We start from the raw sequence: 23,133 nt of genomic DNA on the forward strand, positions 1-23,133 counted from the left end.
AATTAATTAAAATAAATAGTGAAAGTGTGTAGGGTTCTTATATAGAAGTATATGATGGTCATCGTCATGCTCTATTATGTCTCATAAGTTGTTGCAGCAATTTTGGGGTTGATACCATTTGTTACACAGATTTGGTGCTAAATTTAACAATTTTTTACCATTGGAGAATTGATAAAAAATTATCAATAATCCCTCCAAAATACCACATTAAGTCACCAAGACCTTGAGGAACACCATAGAAAAAGCCATGCTCTGATTTGGTATCAAAAACTTTTGACATTTGGAGATTTCTGCAAGAATCGCATTTTTCAGCGATTGGATGGCGAGCACTTCTGTTGTGTAAACTGCTCAGAAACCCCCTTATTGTCCATCTAGCTAGGAAAGCCATCCATCATCTGAATGCTCTAGGTCTCTAGTTTGTGGCTGTAAAGTTTCATGAGGCTGTGATTATCCTAGAGGTCACCACAGGTCATTTTATACAGTGAGGTCAAATTTCACTACAATGAAATGGCTCCTATGGGGACTAACATCATCACACATGAATACAGTTGGGCTCATTGGATCCACAAGAGTCTCAGCTTTACAGTGATACCCAATTTATGTAATTCAAGACTGTTTAGGGACCCCAGTATGCAGAAATATTCAAAAACACCATTTTGGGAATAGGCGAAAATAACACATTTATACTGCATGAAAAAAACTTCATGTGATTATCATAAAGTGGGCATGTCTGTAAAGGGGAGACTCGTGGGTACCCATAGAACCCATTTTCATTCACATATCTGAAGGTCAGAGGTCAAGAGACCCCTTTGAAAATGGCCATGCCCTCGCCAAAATTTAGCATAAGTTTGGAGCGTTATTTATCCTCCTTCGTGACAGGCTAGTATGACATGGTTGGTACTGATGGATTCATTAGTTTTTATAGTTTCATATGATACCAGGATCTTCACTCTAGCTTTAAAACTGAAAGACAGTAATGTTGGTCGGGTCTCAGAGGGTTAATACCAAACCATGTTGTATCAAATAAAGGCAGGGTGTCATACTAGCCTACTTTATGGGTGAGAATTACAACTCTGCAATTATTTAAAGATCTTTAATAAAAGACCATAGTATTTGAAAAATAGAAAGTCCACCCAAAGAACACCTGAGTGGGAACCATCCCTTTATTTCTAGCACCCTCTGCTGTAACCCTCCAACATCACAGCTCCAGTCACACTGAGCATGAGTCAGAACTCCACGAGGTCATAGACGGAGTCTCAGCCTTCATTTAATATCCTTGTGACAAACCAGGAAACAGGTTGTTATTCTGCCTCACTGAGACGACACACACACACACTGAGAGACGGACGATAAGATTCACCTTCAGACCAAAACCACCACTTCCACTGAGAGAGGACATCTACAGGAGGGAATACTGGGAATACTGGAATACTACCACTTCAACCAGCTGCTGAATCCACAAACTGAACCAGAGTTTTACAAGAACAAAGACTCAAAGTGAAAGTAGCTTTCAGGGAACAGGGAGTGGCTGAGCCGTCTGCCTGCTGTGTTTTCAGCTTCACTCAGAGACTAAATGGCTTCCAGATTAGAGGACGATCTCTGCTGTTCTGTCTGCCACGACATCTTTAAAGATCCTGTCATGCTGTCATGTAGCCACAGCTTCTGTAAAGTCTGTCTGCAGAGCTGGTGGACAGAGAAACACGTCCAAGAGTGTCCACTTTGTAAGAGAAGACATTCAAAGGGCCTACCTCCTAACTTGGATTTAAAGAAAGTGTGTGAGAGTTTCTTACAGGAGAGAGATCAGAGATCTTCAGAGGCTCTCTGCAGTCTGCACTCTGAGAAACTCAAACTCTTCTGTCTGGACCATCAGCAGCCGGTGTGTCACATCTGCAGAGATTCAGAAAAACACACCGACCACAGATTCAGACCCATCGATGAAGCTGCACGACAACACAAGAAGAAACTTCAGGAAACTCTGGAGCCCTTAAAGGAGAAGTTAAAGGTTTTTGAAGAAGTTAAAGTGAAGTTTGATGAAACAGCAGAACACATGAAGGTCCAGGCCCGACACACAGAGAGGCAGATTAAGGAGCAGTTTAAGAAGCTTCACCAGTTTCTAGAAGAGGAAGAGGAGGACAGGATGGCTGCACTGAGGGAGGAAGAGGAGCAGAAGAGTCAGATGATGAAGGAGAAGATGGAGGCTGTGAGCAGAGAGATAGCAGCTCTTTCAGACACAGTCAGAGCCACAGAGGACGAGCTGAGAGCTGAAGACGTCTCATTCCTGCTCAACTACAAGGCTGCAGTGGAAAGAGTCCAGCAGCGCCCCCTGCTGGAGGATCCACAGCTGCTCTCAGGAGCTCTGATAGACCAGGCAAAACACCTGGGCAACCTGACCTTCAACATCTGGAACAAGATGAAGGACATGGTCTCCTACACTCCTGTGATTCTGGACCCAAACACTGCTGATACAAGACTCATCCTGTCTGAAGATCTGACCAGTGTGAGACGAGGAGAGGAACAGCAGCTTCCTGATAATCCAGAGAGGTTGGATGATTACTCCTCTGTCCTGGGCTCTGAGGGCTTTAACTCAGGGACTCACAGCTGGGACGTCCAGGTTGGAGACAGTACATACTGGGGACTGGGTGTGTTAGCAGAGTCTGTCCAGAGGAAGGGAGTCATACAGTCTGGATTATGGAGAATACGGTTCGATGATGGTAAATACGATGCATTCTCCCCACCACGTACATTCACTGATCTCGTAGTTCAGAAGAAGCTCCAGAGGATCAGAGTGAATCTGGACTGGAACAAAGGAAAGCTGTCGTTCTCTGATCCTGATACTAACACACACATACTCACCTACACACACACTTTCACTGAGACGATGTTTCCATACATTTGCACTGTGGATGAACTGAAGGTTTTACCAGTGAAGGTCTCTGTGACTGTAGGACAACAGAAATAGATGATGATGATGGTGATGATGATGATGATGATGATGATGATGATGATGATGGTGATGATGATGATGATGATGATGATGATGACCGACACCACTGCCTTTAACAGGAAACAGCGGCGTATGTTGCACCCTTAAAGACATATGACTCCGTCTTCCTTTTGGCAACTTTTATTCTTCCCAGTTCTGTTGAAGTTATCTTTTACACGAAGCAATCAGAACCGCTCGCACACATATGTAAAACATCAAGCACGTTCCCTAATCGCTACTGCGCTGACTGATGACCTCATCACAGCCTGAACTTTGACCTTTTCAATAATAACATTGCGCTGACTGATGACATCACATCACTCTGAACTTTGACCTCGTGATAATAACATAAATCAGATAATAGTGTAGTGTAGTGTATATTTCTTCTTAGATAACTTAAATCTATTCTAGGTCAATAAAATGTAAATTATAAAATATTTCTAGGTTGCAACACGTACAGAGCTTCAGAGAGCAAGATTATTGATTATATCTTTAATGTGAAGTTTCTGTGTATTTGAACAGCAGGTTCAAACATTGATTTGTTTATTCATGTAAAGTGTTAAAGAGATTTTATTTCACATCATCTGTTCACTGTAATTCTTTATTAGAAATGAGATTAAAGCTTCAACTGGAAAATTAAAGTGACTCATGAAGCAGAAACTGGTGGTGCTTTTGTTTTTGATCTGAGGTTGTAACTTTAAAATGTAATATATACTGTATATATATATACATATATATATATATATAAATATATATATATGCAGTATATATATATATATATATATATATAGGGGCTGAAGAGTTTCTGTGCTAGTCCCCAGTAAAACTGGACACTGGAGTGTTATTTAACCTCCTTTGTGACAAGCTAGTATGACATGGTTGGTACCAATGGATTCATTAGGTTTTTTAGTTTCATATGATACTAGTATCTTCACTCTAGCTTTAAAATTCAGCCTGCAACAACCTCTGAAAGACAGAATAGCGGCTGGGCACGCCAGAGTTTTAAGGGGTTAACAGATAAACTATTAATTAAGCTGTTTAAGTCCAAATACAATGCACACAAAGGACCAAATATACTGCAAAGGTAATGTAATACGTTGTGTTCCTAATTACATTTTAAACAGAGTAATAACTTCTTCTTCTTCTTTGTGACTGATTAATAAAGTGGAGCATTTCCTGCTCCTTATTAGTTGTTGGATGCTGAGTGTAGCTGCAGAGCTCCTTCTCATCTGTTTAACAACTGAACTTTTGATTTATGAGCACACAGAGAGCTGAGGTAAGCTGCTTCAGTCCAGCTCAGTTCATGATAGAAACGCCACGTCTGCACTGAAATAAATAAACTCTCAGGTTTCGTCAACCATGGCTCCTGTCCTCTATCTGTCCACTGGAGCGTGATCGTTTGATACCATGTGGCCATATTGGCGTGTGTGCATGCATGCATCTCTATATGTGTGTCTAATCCGGTCCAGATGATCAGGGGGAAGATGAGGAGAAAGAAAGTAGAGAGGAAGGTATGAAGGTATGAAGTGATGGAGGAGTGACGCAGTTTAACGGCGGCTGGCCGGCGTTAGCTCGTTATAGCGAGGTTTCCATGCAGCCGGCCCGCACATCTGCAGCCAATTACACAGAGACACGACAACACAAAGCACTGTGGGGAATCTCTGCTGCGAGGAAAAGACCACGACAAGACTTTCCACACACAGACGGTAGAAATACCGAACATCTGGGTGAGTCTAGTTAAAATGTCCACACAGATGGGATACCGGACAGCTGTTTGAATCTGTAGAATTCAAATTCATTCATCCAGACGAGCTTCAACATTCACTTCAACTCATTTAAGAAGGCTGTGGGCTACAACCACCACCTGCCAGTGGGCGACCTCCGGGTCAGTGCCCCTCGGCATCAGAGACCAACGCACGGGGTACCCCTCTAGCGTTACTTTTGGTCGCCTTGTCCTTTCAAAATAAACTTCCGTTTTCACAGGAAGTTAGGTTTAGGCAACACAACCACTTAGTTAGGGATAGGAAACGGTGGTGGTTGACATTAACTTCACTGAGGAACAACTCACAGGGCTGACTATATCGACGAGTCACGTGACAAAATAAATCAACTTTACTTTTAGCTTCACACTGGACACGAACAGAGGTCTTCTGGTTGACAATCTTGTGTTTGTTTACACGGTATGCTTTATGGCGGGGCTACCTTGTGATTGACAGGTCGCTACCACGGCGTTGTCCGGTCTTGGAGTTGTCCGTGTTTTTGTCTTAGAACTTTAACCCTTTCACAGTGTGTTTTCACTTCATCAAAGTTAATTATAACATTTTCAGAGTTTGGTTGTAATTAGCTCACTTCATTGTTAACATTTCACCTGAAAATTCAGCATTCAGTTGTACTGGGTTCAACCCTCTCGTGTCACTTCTGGTTGCAAAAAAAACAAGATGGCGACGGGAAACAAACAAGATGGTGACGGCCAAAAACCAACATGGCGACAGCCTTGTTAAATCCAGACTTTTGAGGGTGGAGATAGAAGGATTAGAAGCTCCTCTGAGGGCTCATTAATCTTTACGAAGCTCTTTTAAAACCCGGCCGATCGTACCTAAAACCCGCCGCAGATGAGACGATAACAAAAGCTGTTTGCTTGATCTTTCCTTCTGTACATGTGGAAACCTGCAGGGAGGAAAAGTACTTCTTTGCAGGAGGTTCATTAGCTCTTCACTGGAGGTGCACTGATACCTTTTCTGTTTCCTCCAGAAGTAGCTCACCCAGCAAATCAGTGCATCTGCACTCCCCAAAGAGGTTTAGTTAGTTAGATTAGTTTTGGAGGTTTTCGCTGCAGCAGCTCGGCCACAGAGGATGGATTTATCAGAGAAACGAGCTTCTGCACATGATATATTTCCATCAACTTGCAGATTTCTTATGAACGTCGCTCAGAGTCCAAAAAAGACTCGTCCAAACCGAGTATATGTCTTGACCCTGTACGGTCAGTAGGGCTGGGACAATTCACCTATCTACCGATTCGATACCGTCACGATACTTGGGTGCCGATTCGATATGTATTGTGATTTTTAAGTATTGCGATTCGATATTATGATTTATTGTGATTTTTGTTTTTTTTTGTCTTTTTTAACACTAGACCATGGGGGAAAAGATGATACATACACTTCTAGGGACTTTTACTTTGGAAAATATCTAAATTAATCCAGTAAAAATGTTTGATTTTCAGCATGTATGTAGTCAGAGATGTCCTGAAGTCAAATATATCAGTCATTGTCAGGAATTATTTATTACATTTTTTCCAGCAACCCAAAAATCAAAGAATAAAGACATTTCCCTCACAAATTATTGGTATTTTCTTTTTAATTTATAAGGGACATGTAATGTTTTATACTTCTGGTGAATATAATCAAATCAATCTTATGTCCATATATGTATTTTTTATATACAGTTCCCTTTGTTAACACCTTATTTTGAAAAGCGGACGTAGTCCCACGTGTATACTTCCTCTAACTTCTCCAAGGTGGTCTCTAGCTCTCCCGTCAGCTCCGTTCTCTTTATACATCCATGGTCAGCTCCATCGGGGCCGTTTGAATGCATTTAACATAAATGTCAGTATATGGGTGCTCTATAGTTGTAGCGTCGGCCCATTTGACCACGGAGATGAGAGTGACGGCCGGCTTGACCGCACGTTACCTCAATACGATAACGTTTCCTGTCCATGACAGAGTTAGCATGCAGCTTTAGCCATGATGTTTAGCTCTGCTTTTCCTGCAATGTGTGAAACCCAAAGTGTTTCCATACTTTACTGTATGTATAGTGTTTACCACGCTGGATTTAAAATGTGAGGCTGCCGGTCGTATCCACGCAGACCCTCCACCGTTTTCTACTTTCTCGCTGCGGTTTGATTTGGTTGACGGATACGGAACGGATAAGACGTCACGTTACTCAGACTACAACAATAAAAGCGGTAACTTCCTTCTGCCTCCACATTGACTCAAATGAAGCAAATATATCAATTCTGGCATTAAAAAATCTATTTCAAAATCGCAAAAAAAAAAAAAAAAAAAAGAATTGTGATACATAGGTGAATCGATTTTTTTTCCCACCCCTAACATCTGCATAAAGGACTGTTCCCGCCTTTTCATGTTGAAAGAGCAACGGCCAACGAGGAAACTCCAACACTCGGCCGACCAATCGTGTGACTTCATCACTCAGTGTCAGACTCTTGTGTTTGCAGGGCTGGCACTCTGCGGTCCGGCTAAAGAGTCTAACATTTAAAAGTCTGGAGAACATTCACAAAATCCATCGGGACCACTCAGCACAACTCTCTGAAAACTGTCTAAACACGTATTTAATCTGTTGATTCAAACTGAACCGTCGGGGTTATGTCTCACCTGTTTCCTGTTTTAGAAGCTGGTTTTGCTGCAGCCAGTGTTGTGATTCTCTAATAATCAGGTGGAGGAAAAGTTGTTTAGTGTTTGTATTCCGGGTTTGATTTTTCTGAACAAAAGCAGCATGTGATGCAACAGTTGTCAGACTTTTCCGTTATAACATGCAAACGCAGCGTCTGTCCTTCTGATCAATAACTGTATCTGTCCAGCAGAGCCCATTGGTCGGGCATTACTGGAGGGGGTTTGAGGTGATGATAATGTGCCATTCATGATGCTAATTTTATTTTTAACTCAGAGTTTTTATTTAACACTGCTGTGAGTCTGATTCTGTCCTGATGGAGCTGGAAACACTTTGAGTTTTTAACCAGTTTTCTGAGGCTGAAATGAAGCCAAAGATTCTCCATGTGTTGATGAAACGTCAGAAGATGTCAGCTGTGGTTGAACTTCCTGCAGAATGAATGCTGTCAAATTAAAAGTTTTCTGTCTGCATTCACCAGCGTTCTCCTGTTATTCATTTATTCTGAATGTTTTAGTCTGAATGTACCTACACAGGTGTTCTCACAGGTCACGTCCTGGTTTTAAAGGCTGATTCTGACACTTTCTAGACTAAATATCTTTCAATTTGAACTTGTAAGAAACATTTCACTACAATAAAATAGTATGTAGTAAGTACTATCCACCTCAATTACACATGTCAGAGTGAATAAAGCTTTTTAGATCAGATTGTCAGGGGATAAAATTAACTGAAAGCTAAATGAATGAATACATAAATTGAAATTTTGTTTTTCTTAATTCTTGTGATGCGTTCACTTCAGACTGACTCCAGGTGGATTTTAGAGTCTTTGCAAACATGCTGGATAGATGTGAATGAAAAATTCACACTCAATTCCCCAATTTTTCATTTTTATTCAGGAAAGAGTTTTAAAATTTGAAATTTTGTGACTATTTGACGAACAGCTGTGCGACTGGGCTGGCCAATCACACGTCGCATTAAATGGAAGACCACTGATTGACGAATGTGATTTCTAGATCTGGACTTGTACTGATACCCAGCCCTACCGGCCCAATTAAACTAAAACAAAACGCTCAATCTGACAACACCTTTTGCTCATGAATTTACACAATTCACCAAAAGCAACTGAACTGGGGTGTTTTTTTCTCTTTTCTCTCAAGTTCATACAGTCAAAAGGCAGAGCTCAAGTCATAAGACAGAATATATAAATATGATAAAAAGAAAAACAAATTCACCATTGTTATTTGTATTTCTAAATGGAGTTTGGTGGCCTCCTGTGATTCCCAGCATCACTCCAAACACCTTCCACCTGAGCAGATGGAGTCTAATCAGCCACATGGAGAACACCTGTGTTCAGAGCTTTTAAGGCTCACTCACTGGTGTGTTTCTCTCTGTGGACGAACTACGCTCAAGTCACTCAAAGACAGTCACAGACGTGATGTTTATGTTACTGAAACTCAAGTTTAGCAGATTTTATGTTGTCTAAATCCTCCACTAAGATGACATTTTCCACCCTCATGAGGAGATTTATGTGTTTTTACTTCACCACCCTCAGGACTCAACGTCAACATTGAGTCTCAGGCAGATCAAACTGACTTTCCTCTTTTCTAAGCTGGCATTGTCTCTCTATGGAGGATGAAATCTGCCAAAAATAAATGACTCGATAAATAAATATGTCATCGAATGTAGTAAAAATAATATTAAAATTAATTTACTTCCTATTTATCTTTGTATTAATTCCCTTATTTATTCACTCTTCTGTTTAATTTTCTCTTTTATTTATTTATTTTCATAATTCTTTAAATGTATTAATTTTAGCACTTTAGTTTTTATTTATTTATTTATTTATTTCTGCACGATTTTCACTTTGCATTTAACCCCTTATTTATTTCCCCAAACTTATTTATTTCTGTATTCTTTTCTTTATACGTTTCTTTATCCATTTCCTTTTTCATTTCTTTGTGCATTTCTGCCTCATCAATTAAAAATCACTAAAAGAGATTTTTTTAATTTCATGAGAAATTGACTACAAATCTAATGAAGCACCACATAGCACACAGCTTGTATGTGTCTCGTCTTTATTCCAGTATTAACAGACATAGTGAACACATGGAGTTCATTTCTGGGCGGAGCGGCATCACACATCAGTACAAACTGCTTCATATCAAACAATAATGCCACAATCCTTTTAATAATTCACACATATTTACAAAAAGAGTGGACTTTATACAACAAAAGTGCATCTGATATAAATTCAGAAATAATATACAATGTGTTCATAAGATGCATTTACAATTTCCATTAGTATAAAAAAGGAAAATAAAATAAAATCAGCCCTCTTAGGTAGTCTTGTGTTGTCTCATATCTTATTAATCTGCCCTCTGTGTTAAACACTGCTGTTGGTGTGACACAGTGTGTTCATCTCTGCACTGTGAATAAAATAAATTCTTATTTTGCATCACGTCTCCCGTCGGTTTAACTCACCAGCTTCATTGTTGAGATTACATCATCATGAGGCATCAGGTGACACACGCGGTCACACAGGTTTCTCAGGTTTTACAACATTTTTCCGAACCACGTATGCAGCAGTTGAAAAGATCCCTGTCACTGGAAACTAGACAACTCTGTTCACTTTGTGTGTTCCTCCATCTAGCGACGCCGCCGTTACCGTTGTGGCAGCCAAATGCGTCCAGGTTGCTCGTAGTAACTAATGTAAATGTTGGCGTAGATAATAAACACAAAGGAGTATGTATTTAAAATTGATTTAAGTGAGATTGAAGACATTTTTTCGAGGACACAGCTGCCGTCACTGCGAGCAACCACGATGCATTCAGCCTCGAGTCACAAGTTAACACGGTTAGCAGACGCATGTTCTGTTTGTGATGGCGACCGATTAATGATGATTACTTTGTGGTCATTAGGTTATGGTGACCCAGCCCAGTCGCACAGCAGTTCGTGAAATAGTCATACAATTTAAAGTATTGATTCAAAGACACCATTTTTTTTGTTATGGTCATCACAAAATCTATTTAATCCATGTAATTGTGAACCAGGAAGTAAAGAGATCCCTGCACGCCACGTAAGGAGGAGGTCGGGGTGGGTCAAAAAACACCAGATTTTCACCAGGAGACCGCTGTTTGTGTCCCGTGTGAAACCAGAGGTCAAAGTCGATCTATTTTTCAAATAACTTCCGTACTGAAGTTACAGCACTTCTGGAGTTATTTTGACCCAAACTATGATCTTTTCCTAAACCTAACTAAGTCGTTTTGTTGCCTAAACCTTACCAAGTCGATCTATTCCGAAACCTAACTAAGTCATTTTATTTTGAAAAGACTGGAGCGGAAATTGACACGTGCGTCACGTGTTGCTGGACACTCGTAGGAAAACGCTGAGTGTCACGAAAAAAATACGTAAAATAGTGTGTCTATGTACAAGAATCAAAAAGCTTAAATCCCGTGACTATTTCACAAACTGCCGTGAGACTGTGTTGTGTAGGGAGACGCCACCGCAGAAATGGATTCCTGTATGTCTTTGGCTTGTTCAACTTTGACCCGCTCGACTTAAATCACTTGTGCACACAGTATTTTCAATGCAGCACAAGTTCACAACAGCCATTTTAGGCACATTCACCTTCGTTTATTAGAATAAAATAACACCCGAGTTAGCTTTAAGCTCATTTGTATCAGCGGTCCCTTCAGAGGATGTACATCGAGATTTGTTCTTGGTTACGTGGTGCTACGCTTTAGGTCCAAACTTCTTTTTAAAAACAATATGTTTGGTTAGTTCCATTTTTTGGGGACTGAAATATGAGTAAAATCACACAGTAACTGAAGCTCTAGTGTCTTCCTCTCTACCTTCTTATAACACAAAATAAGTATTTTAAACTGGGGATTGATTTGAAACTTGTGATATGAAAACCGCCGACTGTACACCTGTTTCAGCTGCTTCATTCATCCACCTATTTCTTTAACGCATTAACGCAATCGTTTTTTCCTAGGTTGTAGCGGACTCATTCTTAAAGCTAGAGTGAAGATACTGGTATCATATGAAATAAGAAAACCTAAGGAATCCATCAGTACCAACAATGTTATACTAGCTTGTCATGAAGGAGGTTGAATAATACTACGAAGTCGTGCTGAATTTTGGCGAGGAAAACTGTCATAGTCATTTTCAAAAGGGTCCCTTGACCTCTGACCTCCAGATATGTGAATGAAAATGGGTTCTATGGGTACCCACGAGTCTCCCCTTTACAGACATGCCCACTTTATGATAATCACATGCAGTTTGGGGCAAGTCATAGTCAAGTCAGCACACTCACAGTACCTGTGAGGGTTTCTGAACAACATATGTCATTGTTTTGTGTTGTTAACTTTAAGGTACATTTTGAACTGATAAAAAATGTGTGATTAATTTGCGATTAATCATGATTAAATATCTGAATTGATTGACAGCCCTAGTTGCGACACGTCGTTGTGATTAAAGCACTTTAAATAAACTTGACTTGTTCTCTTGTGGTTGGTGCTGGTGAGCAGTTTGCTGGTTCGTAGATGAGCTGTGGATGGGTTTTGTTCATCAGCTGACAGGATGCGTAGAGCCACACGACGACCCTTTTGATTAACTGGAACATGTTCATATGTTCGGGGCGTGGCTGATTGGCTGATTGGCTGATTGGCTGATTGGGGCATGGGGGTCCCTGAGTTACAGGTGGAGGCTTGTGATGCATTCAAGTGTTCCTCATCAACTCATAAAGTCAGAAAGTTCTGTTTTCACCACCAAGAAGTTACACGTTGGACCACAGTTCAACTCATATCATAAATTTTGTGACTTTACAAGTTGACGAGGACCAAACGAACGCAGCGTCGTCGTCGCCCACACATTATAGCTCCTCTGCTGCCTTCCCATTGGCTACAGGCTGCTCCTTCTCTTCCTGTCTCCTCCGTCTGTTGAAGAAGCCGAGCTGAGCAGAAAGCAGACACATTAATGGTTTGAAATGCACTTCAACTGACAGCATGATTGACAACATTTCACTTCACACACGATAACTGTTGGTAACGGTTTTAAATTTCCATTATTTGCCACAAGGCAGTCCAAAAGTGACGCCAATGCTGAAGTGCCTTAAACCTGCATTCTCTCAAGTAGCCAGAAGGGGGCGACTCCTCTGGTGGCAAAAAGAAGTCTGATTGTATAGAAGTCTATGAGAAAATGAGCCTACTGCTCACTTGATTTATTACCTCAGTAAACATTGTAAACATGAGTTTATGGACTCAATCACTAGTTTCAAGTCTTCTTCAATACAACATGATGTTCATTTAGTAAATTATGGTCCCATTTAGAGTCAAACAGACCATAAAGCAGGGGATGCCTTGTGATTGACAGGTCGCTACCACGGCAATGTCCAGTCTGGGAGTTGTCCTTTATTTTGTCTCAGAACTTTAACCCTTTCACAGTGTGTTTTCACTTCAGCAAAGTTAATTATAACATTTTGGTCACCTAAAAACGTCTTATTCAGCGTTTGGTTGTAATTAGCTCCACCCTCTCGTGTCACTTCTGGTTGCAAAAAAACAAGATGGTGACAGCCAAAAAAACAAGATGGTGAAGGCCAAAAAAAAAAGATGGTGACGGCCAAAAACCAAGATGGCGACGGCCAAAAACCAAGATGGTGACGGCCCAAAACCAAGATGGCAATGACCAAAAATCAAGATGGTTATGGCCAAAAAAAACAATATGGCAATGACCAAAAACCAAGACAGCGACGGCTAAATAAGAAATAAATAAGCTTCTGTGAAAAACGTCCGGGGATACTACAGAAGAATCTTACCTGTGACTGGACTGCAGTAGTGGAAGAAGTAACTTAAGTAAAAGTAGTAACACCACAGTGTAAAAAATATTCTGTTACATGAGTCAGAAAGTCCTGCATTCAAAACTTTACTTCAGTAAAAGTATAAAAGTATTTTCATCAAAATGTATGTAAAGTACCAGAAGTAAAAGTATTCATTCTGCAGAATGATCTATATTATATTATTGTATTATAATTATTGATGCATTAATGCGTCCATCACTTTAATGTTGCAGCTGGTAAAGGTGGAGCTATTTCTAATGACTTTATATACTGATGGTAGTTTAATCTATAATAACACATCATCATTTATTTTACTTTGTATTAATAATCTGAATCTGTAAAGTAACTAAAGTTGTCAGATAAATGTAGTGCAGTAAAAAGTCTAATATTTCCCTCTGAGATGTAGAAGAGTAGAAGTATAAAATAGCATAAAATGGAAATACTGCCCACCTTCCATAGTGCCAGGACCAGTAAGGCCAGTAGCAGCAGGCCTCCCAGTGAGCTCCCCAGTATAATCCAGACCGGAACGATGTAATCTTCCTCCTTCCTCAGCTCCAGGATTATCTGAACACATTCACATCATCCACCGACTGAATTTAATTTATTCTCTTCTGACCTTCTGAGCTTTCAACATGCTGGAATAAATTATCTGAAATAAACTCAATAAACCGCAGAAGGTCAAACCCAACATCAACCAAACAGACACACACACACACCTCATTTCTATAAATACTTTATGATCTGAATTTATATTAGACATCACATCATGTAGATTCAGTGGAAGTTACATTTTTAAGGGTCTTTTCTCATGATGCAGCTGATTGTTGTTTGTGTTAGAAGTCACACATGTAGTTTGTTTAACACTTTATCTTTATATTTGTTACATACGGACAAAATAACAAAAACACTACAACAACATGAGGGCAGGATTAAATTGATTTATACAGTTTAACTTTAAAAAGACTTAAAACCAAAAAAATTAAATGTGATTATGTACCTAAGAAAGGTTAGGTTTTGTACACAATACAAGTGTCTTAACCAGGGCTGTCGATTAAAATATTTAATCACGATTAATCGCATCATTGTCCATAGTTAATTGTGATTAATCGCAAATTAATCACACATTTTATCTGTTCAAAATGTACCTTAAAGGGAGATTTGTCAAGTATTTAATACTCTTATCAACATGGGAGTGGACAAATATGCTGCTTTATGCAAATGTATGTATATATTTATTATTGGAAATCAATTAACAACAACACAATCGTAAAGTGGGCATGTCTGTAAAGGGGAGACTCGTGGGTACCCATAGAACCCATTTTCATTCACATATCTTGAGGTCAGAGGTCAAGGGAACCCTTTGAAAATCACCACGAGAGTTTTTTCTCGCCAAAATTTAGCGCAAGTTTAGAGCGTTATTTAGCCTCCTTCATGACAACCTAGTATGACATTGTGTTAATGCGTTAAAGAAATTAGTGGCGTTAAAACGAATTTGCATTAATGCTTTATTATCGCGTTAACTTTGACAGACATACTCTTAACATTATATTATAGTTTAATTTATCCATATTTAACATACTGTAATACTGTATGGGCAAGTACTTTTCCAACTTATCTGAACAAAATAATGCTGCTACAGAAACAGTTTATTAGATTAGCAACTTTTTTGAATGAAGTTCGACCAAGTGCAGCACTTTTTAGATTTTTTTAGATTACAGTTGTTGACTATATTTGACATCAACATTCTCCAAACCTGTACGTTTGTCGAGATATAAGGATGCAGATCTACCTCGTTGTTTTAGATATTATTTTGTTAACAGTTTTCTATCACATTTTGTGGAGTTATCTTATGGAATGAAAATGTCAATTTAACGTTTTCCTCTGTGTCATTGTCTGTGTATAAAAAGGGACTTAGAAATGCTCTGCTGACAAAAACATTTGATTTAGAAAAAAAATGATCACTCTTAGAAACTCTTACTGTAAATATTTCAATTAATCCTGCTTCTCTGCCTGTTTTTTTGTTTGTTTGAACTATACACCTACACTTATTTTATATGTGCAATTTTTTAACACTAATATCTTAAATGTACTGGTGATTTTGGTCATGATAGTATTTATTGTATGTCCTTTGGCTGGGGTTTTTATTTAAGCCATTACAGGTTTCTAACACATCCTCACACATGTTTTACATTCCTTCCATGTGAATTGTATTTTACTGTCTTTTGATAAGTGTGAAACAAATAAAAAAAAGATGGAGATGATAAAGTGCTTCACTTAAAAAAGAAAGAACATTAGGGATAAACTGTACCTAACAGGAAAAAGTGATATGAAGAAATGATAATTAAAAAACAGAACTTGTGGATGACATTACATTCTCAGATGTTTCTCTTTTTTTGACCACCCATTTTTACTTATCCACCCCCAATGAGTGAGTAAAAGAAACCTTGTTGAATATCGGTAGCTGTTATTGTTGTAATAAAACTGTCTGACAGCAGATGGCAGCAAAACTCCACATCTACAGTTTATATGTGTAGTTATAACACTGTGTTTGGTGGAAAGGTAGTTAGTTCATAACTCAGTAAATAACTAAATAAGAAAGAAACTCACTGAGTCAAAATGTCACTTAAATAACAGCTGGTTTGTTTGTTAATATCTCTGTAATTACAATAGTTGTAGTTTGACTTATGCAGCTCTCTCAATGGACTTTCTAATCTGTGTTAGTACATTGAAAGAAAATTCCATGATGATTTTTGTTGTTTGTTTTTTCCATAGTTATTTGTTGATTTATTGGATTGTTGTCTACTGATTGGTTAGTTTTTCTGCCTAATTTATGTGCTTTTGTTGTCTTTTTCTTTTCGCTATTTAGCTTAATTTTCTTTTCTTTTGTTTGTCTCCTTACGTTGAGGGGAGGTTCTGTAGCTTCTTGACCTCTCCTGTCACTTTTCTTATTTTTATCTGGATTTGTATGTACTTTGCTAAATAAGCCTGGTTCTGATTCTGATAGTATTTCTGTTTTATTTTTATGTATGTGTTCCTCTAAATTTCCGTTTGGTGTATTTCTGGTGCAGCCCTGACCTTCCTTTTGATTAGGGACATCTGAACAGGAGTATATACTTCCCGTTAAGTAACAATTAGGCCTGAATAAAACCAACTTGTACGAGGGAAAGTGGATTAATAAAAACCTGTTTTGCTTTCACCTATAGGAGTGCTGTCGGTGTGAGCCGTGTGCATACGACCAGAAACACTTAACTTCTTCAGGTTTACACTCTGCTACAAGTGTTGGACGCTGCACGGCTGATGCAGCCGCACTCACTGCCTCTCTCTGCTGCTTTTCTTCAGCTGTATACTCAAATAAATACGGCTGAATATCTGAGTCAGCCAAAACACTGTCAAATGTATCCTCGTATATAACATCCTCCGCACACTTATTTTGGGATGAAATTCTCACTGACACGTCACATGACGGCGCTGCATGCAGGAAGATCAGCAGGTTTTGGCAGTAGGAGAACTCAGCTTTCTGGGTCAATATAGACCTTTTCATTGTCATTCTGTTGCTAGGGCAACAGGTTTGGTCCAAGTTTACTTCCTGTCAGCTACTGCATTAACAAACATTGCATAGGAACATACAAAGGGGCTCATTATTTCTTCCATTGACCACATTTACCATCAACACTGATTACACATCCACATTAAAAGTGATGCAACAGCTGATCTCCAGTCTGATCTGTGATTTAGTGTTTGAACAAAAGAAGAAGTACACAAATCACAGCCCTCAACTAGTTCATTCATTAGTGTATTCATCGAGTGGTTGGTTCATTACCTGTCTGACAGGTCGGTCCTCCTGGAGGAACATGGGACTGGACGCTTCCAGCTGGATGGAGGCAGCAGTCAGTAACTCCAAGGACCTGAAGCTCACCTGAAACAGGAAGTCAGTCGTCCGATGGGAACGTAAAAGACTACAGATGTAAAGTATCGAGGATCTATGTGAGGACAATACATCAAACATTTGTGGTTTCTTAGAGAAGTAAGCAAACATTGGCTTTTTTCTCAGGGTTCCACGTTGGTTTCAATGTACGTTCTATATTTACAGTTTAATTTCGGAGAAACTGGAAACGTAGAGGTTCCTTAAGAGACTCACAGCGAGCAGAGCGGGAAGCTGAAGTTGTCCTCCGAGCGTCACCTTCAGCTCTCTGGAGGCCGGCAAATTCAGTCGGCATCGGACCGCCACGCTCACACTGTTACTGTGGTTCTACACAGACAGACAGAAGAAGAAGAAGAAGAGGAGAGGAAGAAGAAGAAGAAGAAGAAGAAGAAGAAGAAGAGGACAGCTGTCTCTCTGTCTCAGTGGCTAAAGGTCATCATGAAACGTCATGGGTCTTACCAGCTGCGACAGGTGAGACAGGTCCTCAGCTGTCACCTGATTGGTTGTTCTGGGCTGAGGCAGCACGCAGTGAGAGCCAGCTTCCTGCAGGGAGGAAGAAGAGGAGGTGGAGGAGGAGGAGGAGGTGTGACTGTATTATACTGTATATTTCTCTTTATAGAGTCTGTGTAAATGGATCCATGTAGCTCCTCCTGTCTTATTAAGATGTATGTAACTGTTCCCCCGTGGTATACCTGCTCGATGCTGTAGTCTGTGATGTTCAGCAGCTGGTTCCCCTTCCTGGTCCCAGACCAGATTTCAGCCCTGAACAGGACGTCCTGCACTGAGAAGATGCCCAGGTTCTGGATCTACACGCAAAGTAAAAGATGGCAATAAAAACATAAATAGAAATCTCTTATTGTAAACCCTTAAAGTGACGTCTAACACATCCCTGCAGTTATTTAGTTATGATTTATATCATTTTTGTTTTCTAATTGTTAGAGACAAAAAAGGTTACATTGTTTGTAGGCAAGTCATTACAGGGGTTGAATTATTTCATTATAGTTTATTTTGTTTCTTTTAATTGCATAGATTGTATGGGTAGAGTCGTAGGAAAGGCGTTTCCCTTTTAGACTGGACCACATGTTCAGGTGTATATTCAGGTCTCCTGTTGTGTGTGGCAAACGGCAGAGCGAACAGTTTTTTGTTTGTTTTAAAAGATTAAACGCTGATAGGTGTGGTTTGATAGATGATTTTTCGTTGAACAGAAACATGTCATGGATTGCATCTGTTTTATTTCAATAAATCTTTTGTTTATGGACTTTCGAATGACGGAGTTATTGGAATTATTTGGATCACATGAGTCAGAAAAACCCTCCACAGCCACAGAAATAGTCACAAAATAATTGATTTTATGTACATAGTATCTGTAATACAAAAAAAATCCTAAATGTCCTCTTAAACTGAGATAAGATCAGACATTTCTGTAATGAGGCCGCAGGATCCTGAAAACTTAGTAATGATTCATAATAATAATTTTACACTTCTCCTAGTGTCACATGTCAAAATGTCTTCCGTGGAAAAAGGTCTCGCGGACAGACATCAAATAATCAAATATACCAAAAAACTAGAAAAGTCACATCAGACATGAAAAGTGACATTTCTAGACCAACATGTTCAGTGAACTCACATAATAAGTGAGGTTGAAGGTGGGAGGGCTGCTGTCTGGTTGGTCCCAGGAGGAGGAAGAAGAGCTGTCTGCTCTGATTTCAAAACGAGGAGGGTTAGGGTCTCTGACAGGAGAAGAGAGGAAGAGTTTGTTGTAATATAGACTTATTATAAGCATCATTAAAGGGCCATTTCACCCAAAACATACTTGAATCTCAGCTAATTTGAGTCTTTATAAACACACTGTTGTACTTAAACTATATGGAGGAACCTGCAAAAATAAAAAATAAATAAATAAATGACTTGATAAAACAATAAATGTCATTAAATGTAGCAAAGATAATATTAAAAATAAAAATAGTCATTAATTAATTGATCAAATGTGACATAATACAAACGGTACATTTAAATGACAATACATAGATTTAAAAATAAATATAAAATAATGCAAATAAATACATTAAAAATAAATACAAAAATAAATGAATAAATAAAAAATAAATGCAAAAATAAATACATAAATAAATAAAAGGGAAAATTAAACAGAAGAGTAAATGAATAAGGGAATTAAATCAAAGATAAATAAATAAAGAAACAAATTAAAACAAATATCAATTTATGTCACATTTTATCAATTAATTAATGGCTACATTTATTTTTGATATTATTTTTGCTACATTTAATGACATTTATTAATTAATTTATTGATTCATTTATGTATTTATTAATTTATTTTTGATTTTGGCAGGTTCCGTCCTCCATAAAAAAAGACCACACATCAATAAAATCCAAGTTTATAATATTTCCTGATGTTGTTAAATGTTTTTGTAAACACAGCAGTGGAATATGTTTTACTGCAATCAGCAGAGAAAATGTGCTGATGCTTCATCTATATCTCAAACATCAACTGCCTCTAATTTGTAGGCTCAGAAAATACTGAATTTTTCCTTAACACATTTATCTGAACCCTGATGATAAATAATTGTTGCATTTGTTCGATTTTCAGTAGTTATTTCCTAATGTTTACATGTATGTATGTATGTAGATGATCTATTTCTCTGTTGCATCCTGTTACTGGAACAGTTTTACCAGGAAGTGATGTCACTGACCTGGTGAAGAGGAGGTCAGTTTGGTACTTCAGAGGGAGAAAGATGTCGTTGATGTTGTCGTCTGGGTATCCCTCCTCTCCATCACTGATTAACACACACACACAGACTTGTGAAGACATTATATTGACTTATCTCCTGGGACCCTTAGGCCTCACATGAACCTAAATCAGAAACAATAGACCTGGATCTGGACCCTGATCTTGATGGTTTACCTTTTGGGGACCTGGTGTGTGTCCCCACAATGTAGCTATGAAAACAGATGTACAAGTACACACAGAGACACACCTTTGTACTTCTATACTTATAGAGGAACCTGAACCTTAACCCGATCATTTTAACCCTCAAACACCTTTTGAAGACGTGAGAACTAAAGAAAAAGACTCCTCAAAAATGTCTTGCTTCTTGTTTGTTTGCTGCTCACATGAACTCGAACTTGTTCATTTGAAACAAGAAATATATATGATCTGATATTACAACTAAATCGTGTAATAGACCCATTCGTCCACCAGAGGACAGTGTGCCAGTGTCACATTTTGCCTCGCAGAGACGTGAATATTACGCGCCTGTATTAACGTGCAGTACCAGCAGGGGGAAACAAAACCACTTAATTAGGTTAAGGGAAAACGTCATGGTTGGACTTTAAAAAAGTACGTAAACTAAGTAAAACACGTACGGAAAACGATGTAACGTCACTACAAAACACGTGAAAAACGGCACCAGCTAAATAAAACACCGGTCTCGAACAAGGGGGTTAGGATCGAAAAGTAAAAAATGACGTCCTTGCATTTTTTTCCTAACCACTTTTCCGTGACCTTGATGGAAAAGGTCATGAGGTCAAGGAAAGAAATTCATAAGGTCTTAGGAAAAGACACCCGTGGTGCTCAGAGAATCCGACTGCACTTCACTAGGCTCCGTAATTATGATGCGACAGCGGCGGATGTCGTGGGACTGCCGTCATGAAACTACAATATTCCAAAGATGGACTATAAAATAAGCGCTTCTTCTCCTCGTGCATTCTCACATGGTTTATTCATGCAGGATATATAACCAGCTGCTTCAGTGTGACGGAGAGATACCGCAGGTCCTGCTGCTGTTACACTTTACAATCAACATAAAGGATTATTTTGTCTTAAATGTGGACAACCCGTTGAAAGATATTAGGCTACTTCATTATTAAGGTTGGAATTGAAATTAAAAAAGGAATAGCCTATAAGCTACCAGTCACAAAGGTTTATATGATAAATAGTTCATTGAGTTATGGAGAAGGCGTATAACCATATAAGTGTAGACTATAGGGTTCTTCATCCTACTCCTTATAGGCTAATATTTACTGATATTGATTATTTGTTTATTGACATTTTTTTCTTCTCTCAGCATCCTGTTTTTATCACTAATTGATAAAAAAAGAAAGATAAATTGTCTTTAATGAGGACTTTTCTCATTAACTTCCAAACTCCAAACAAACACTGAAATAAATCAAACAATTGTCAGAGTGACATCAGCTGTCTCACCTGCTGGTCGCCATGACTACCCGGACGTGATCCAAGAAGACCGAGCGGCTGAACTCAAACTCCAGACGGAAGGATACCTGGACAGGAAGAGAGCTGGTTGCTTTCAAAATAAAACAACTGACATTTTCCACCTTCTTCGAATGTTATGTTAGATTTTAGTTGGTATGGCCCTGTACTCTACCTCCTAACTGGCTCAGTAGGCTGTTATCATCTATTGGTGAGCCGGAGGAGGAGCATTATTGTTAGGGCAGCGACCTCTAGTAGCCGTAGTAATTATGACGGGAGCAAAAGAGGAAGTCAGGTGACGTCAAACAAATACAGGGCTTTCACCCAGGAGACCAAAAGTCAATGTTGACTCATTTTAACATGTGCAAGTTAACTTATATAACGTGCGTAATTTACTTAACTTAACAAACGTACTCACCCAAACCATGACCCTTTTCTAAACCTAACCAAGTAGTTCACCAATTCCTAACCAATTCACAACGTTAACCACGTGTTCAAAACTGCGAACCATTTCACAACATGCGATTAGGTGCAGTTTGCCCCGTCTGAAGTATTATAATGGTGGTGATAACGACTGATAACGGCCATTTAATGGGCTGATAACATTCAAAATGGGTGCATTTTCTCTGATTAAATAAATACATTCAGTTTCTATATATACTTGTACTTTAAAAGGACAGTAAGACATATCTAAAAATGTTAAAATCCTAAGCGGAAGATGAATATTCAAACCTCTGACCCTCTTCAACCATCAGGTCTCATCAGTTTATACTATTCTGAATGTTTTAACGTCCCGACATGTGAAACGCTTTGTGTGGTTTCGTCCTATGATCATCTCAGACTGTGTTTCCCTCCGGCGGCGTCTCACCTCATCCAGCAGCCACCGCCTCATTAACAGGAAGCCCACAATAATCTGTACCGCAGTCTGGACCCATAAACTGGACTTCATTCAGACAGCCATCTGTAGAGCAGGCCCTCGGGGTACCATCACGTTTACAGGACGGTCATTAGGCTAATGAAGGATGTTAGTGGATCGCAGATTCCTGCTCTGTTTAATCACTATCATTAGTCTGACAGCTGTATGAATAACACCTGTTTTACTGTCTGTCTGCGGTTACAGTTACAACAAACTGACATTTCACTTACATTTTTATTATCTGTGAAGTCTGTTGTTCTGTATGTTTTATGTTTGGTGAAACTATATTATGAAATTGGTCTAATAATCACCTCTCTGGAGAGTACACCAGAAATTAAGTATTGACTTATTGACTGTAAAGTTGGGGGACTCGCAATAGATGAATCAAAACCAGGAGAGTCTGTGCAGCTGGATATATATTATATATAAAATACTCTGACTTTTACTCCCTAATATGGGCATAGAGTATAGAAGCAAATACTAAGTGTATTATTGGTTAGATCAGCAGTCTGTGGTGGTAAACATCAGTAGAGGTGTATAGACGCAGAACCTACCTGAGACAAGGACTTCATGAACGGAGCGCTGATGTTACAGCTCCTCTGATTGGCCAGTCTGTCCTCGGAGGAGCACTCAATCTGAATATCTGATTGATCCTGTGGGGAAGGGGAGGAGCCTGATGAGTCATAGAGAGTCGTTCTCCATCTCATATGATTGTGAATGATACAAAACGCATGAGCGCCAGCTGGAGCTGTTGTTATAACACATTCTCACTCCCAAATACCAACGTTTGGTCAGTGTTTCTACGTTTAGACTATGACGCTCTACGTACCCCTCTAGCGTC

The 23,133-nt window shown here is 39.1% G+C and overlaps 2 protein-coding genes across 4 annotated transcripts in view; one reads left to right on the forward strand and one right to left on the reverse strand.

Annotated features, from left to right (window-relative positions):
• Positions 1-23,133, reverse strand: part of dgkzb (diacylglycerol kinase, zeta b) — a 269,194-nt gene that overhangs the window by 61,572 nt on the left and 184,489 nt on the right. The window lies entirely within an intron of this gene.
• LOC119486331 (E3 ubiquitin-protein ligase TRIM39-like) lies at positions 1,481-2,971 on the forward strand. Its single transcript, XM_037766376.1, has one exon. It carries the CDS (start codon positions 1,574-1,576, stop codon positions 2,957-2,959), a length of 1,386 nt encoding a protein of 461 aa, XP_037622304.1. The 5' UTR covers positions 1,481-1,573; the 3' UTR covers positions 2,960-2,971.

This window comes from Sebastes umbrosus, chromosome 4, assembly GCF_015220745.1.
Source record: "Sebastes umbrosus isolate fSebUmb1 chromosome 4, fSebUmb1.pri, whole genome shotgun sequence".
NCBI lineage: Eukaryota > Metazoa > Chordata > Actinopteri > Perciformes > Sebastidae > Sebastes > Sebastes umbrosus.

Bases quoted from the DNA above. Each gene is read 5' to 3' on its own strand.
- LOC119486331 (XM_037766376.1), top strand. From the start codon at position 1,574: ATGGCTTCCAGATTAGAGGACGATCTCTGCTGTTCTGTCTGCCACGAC.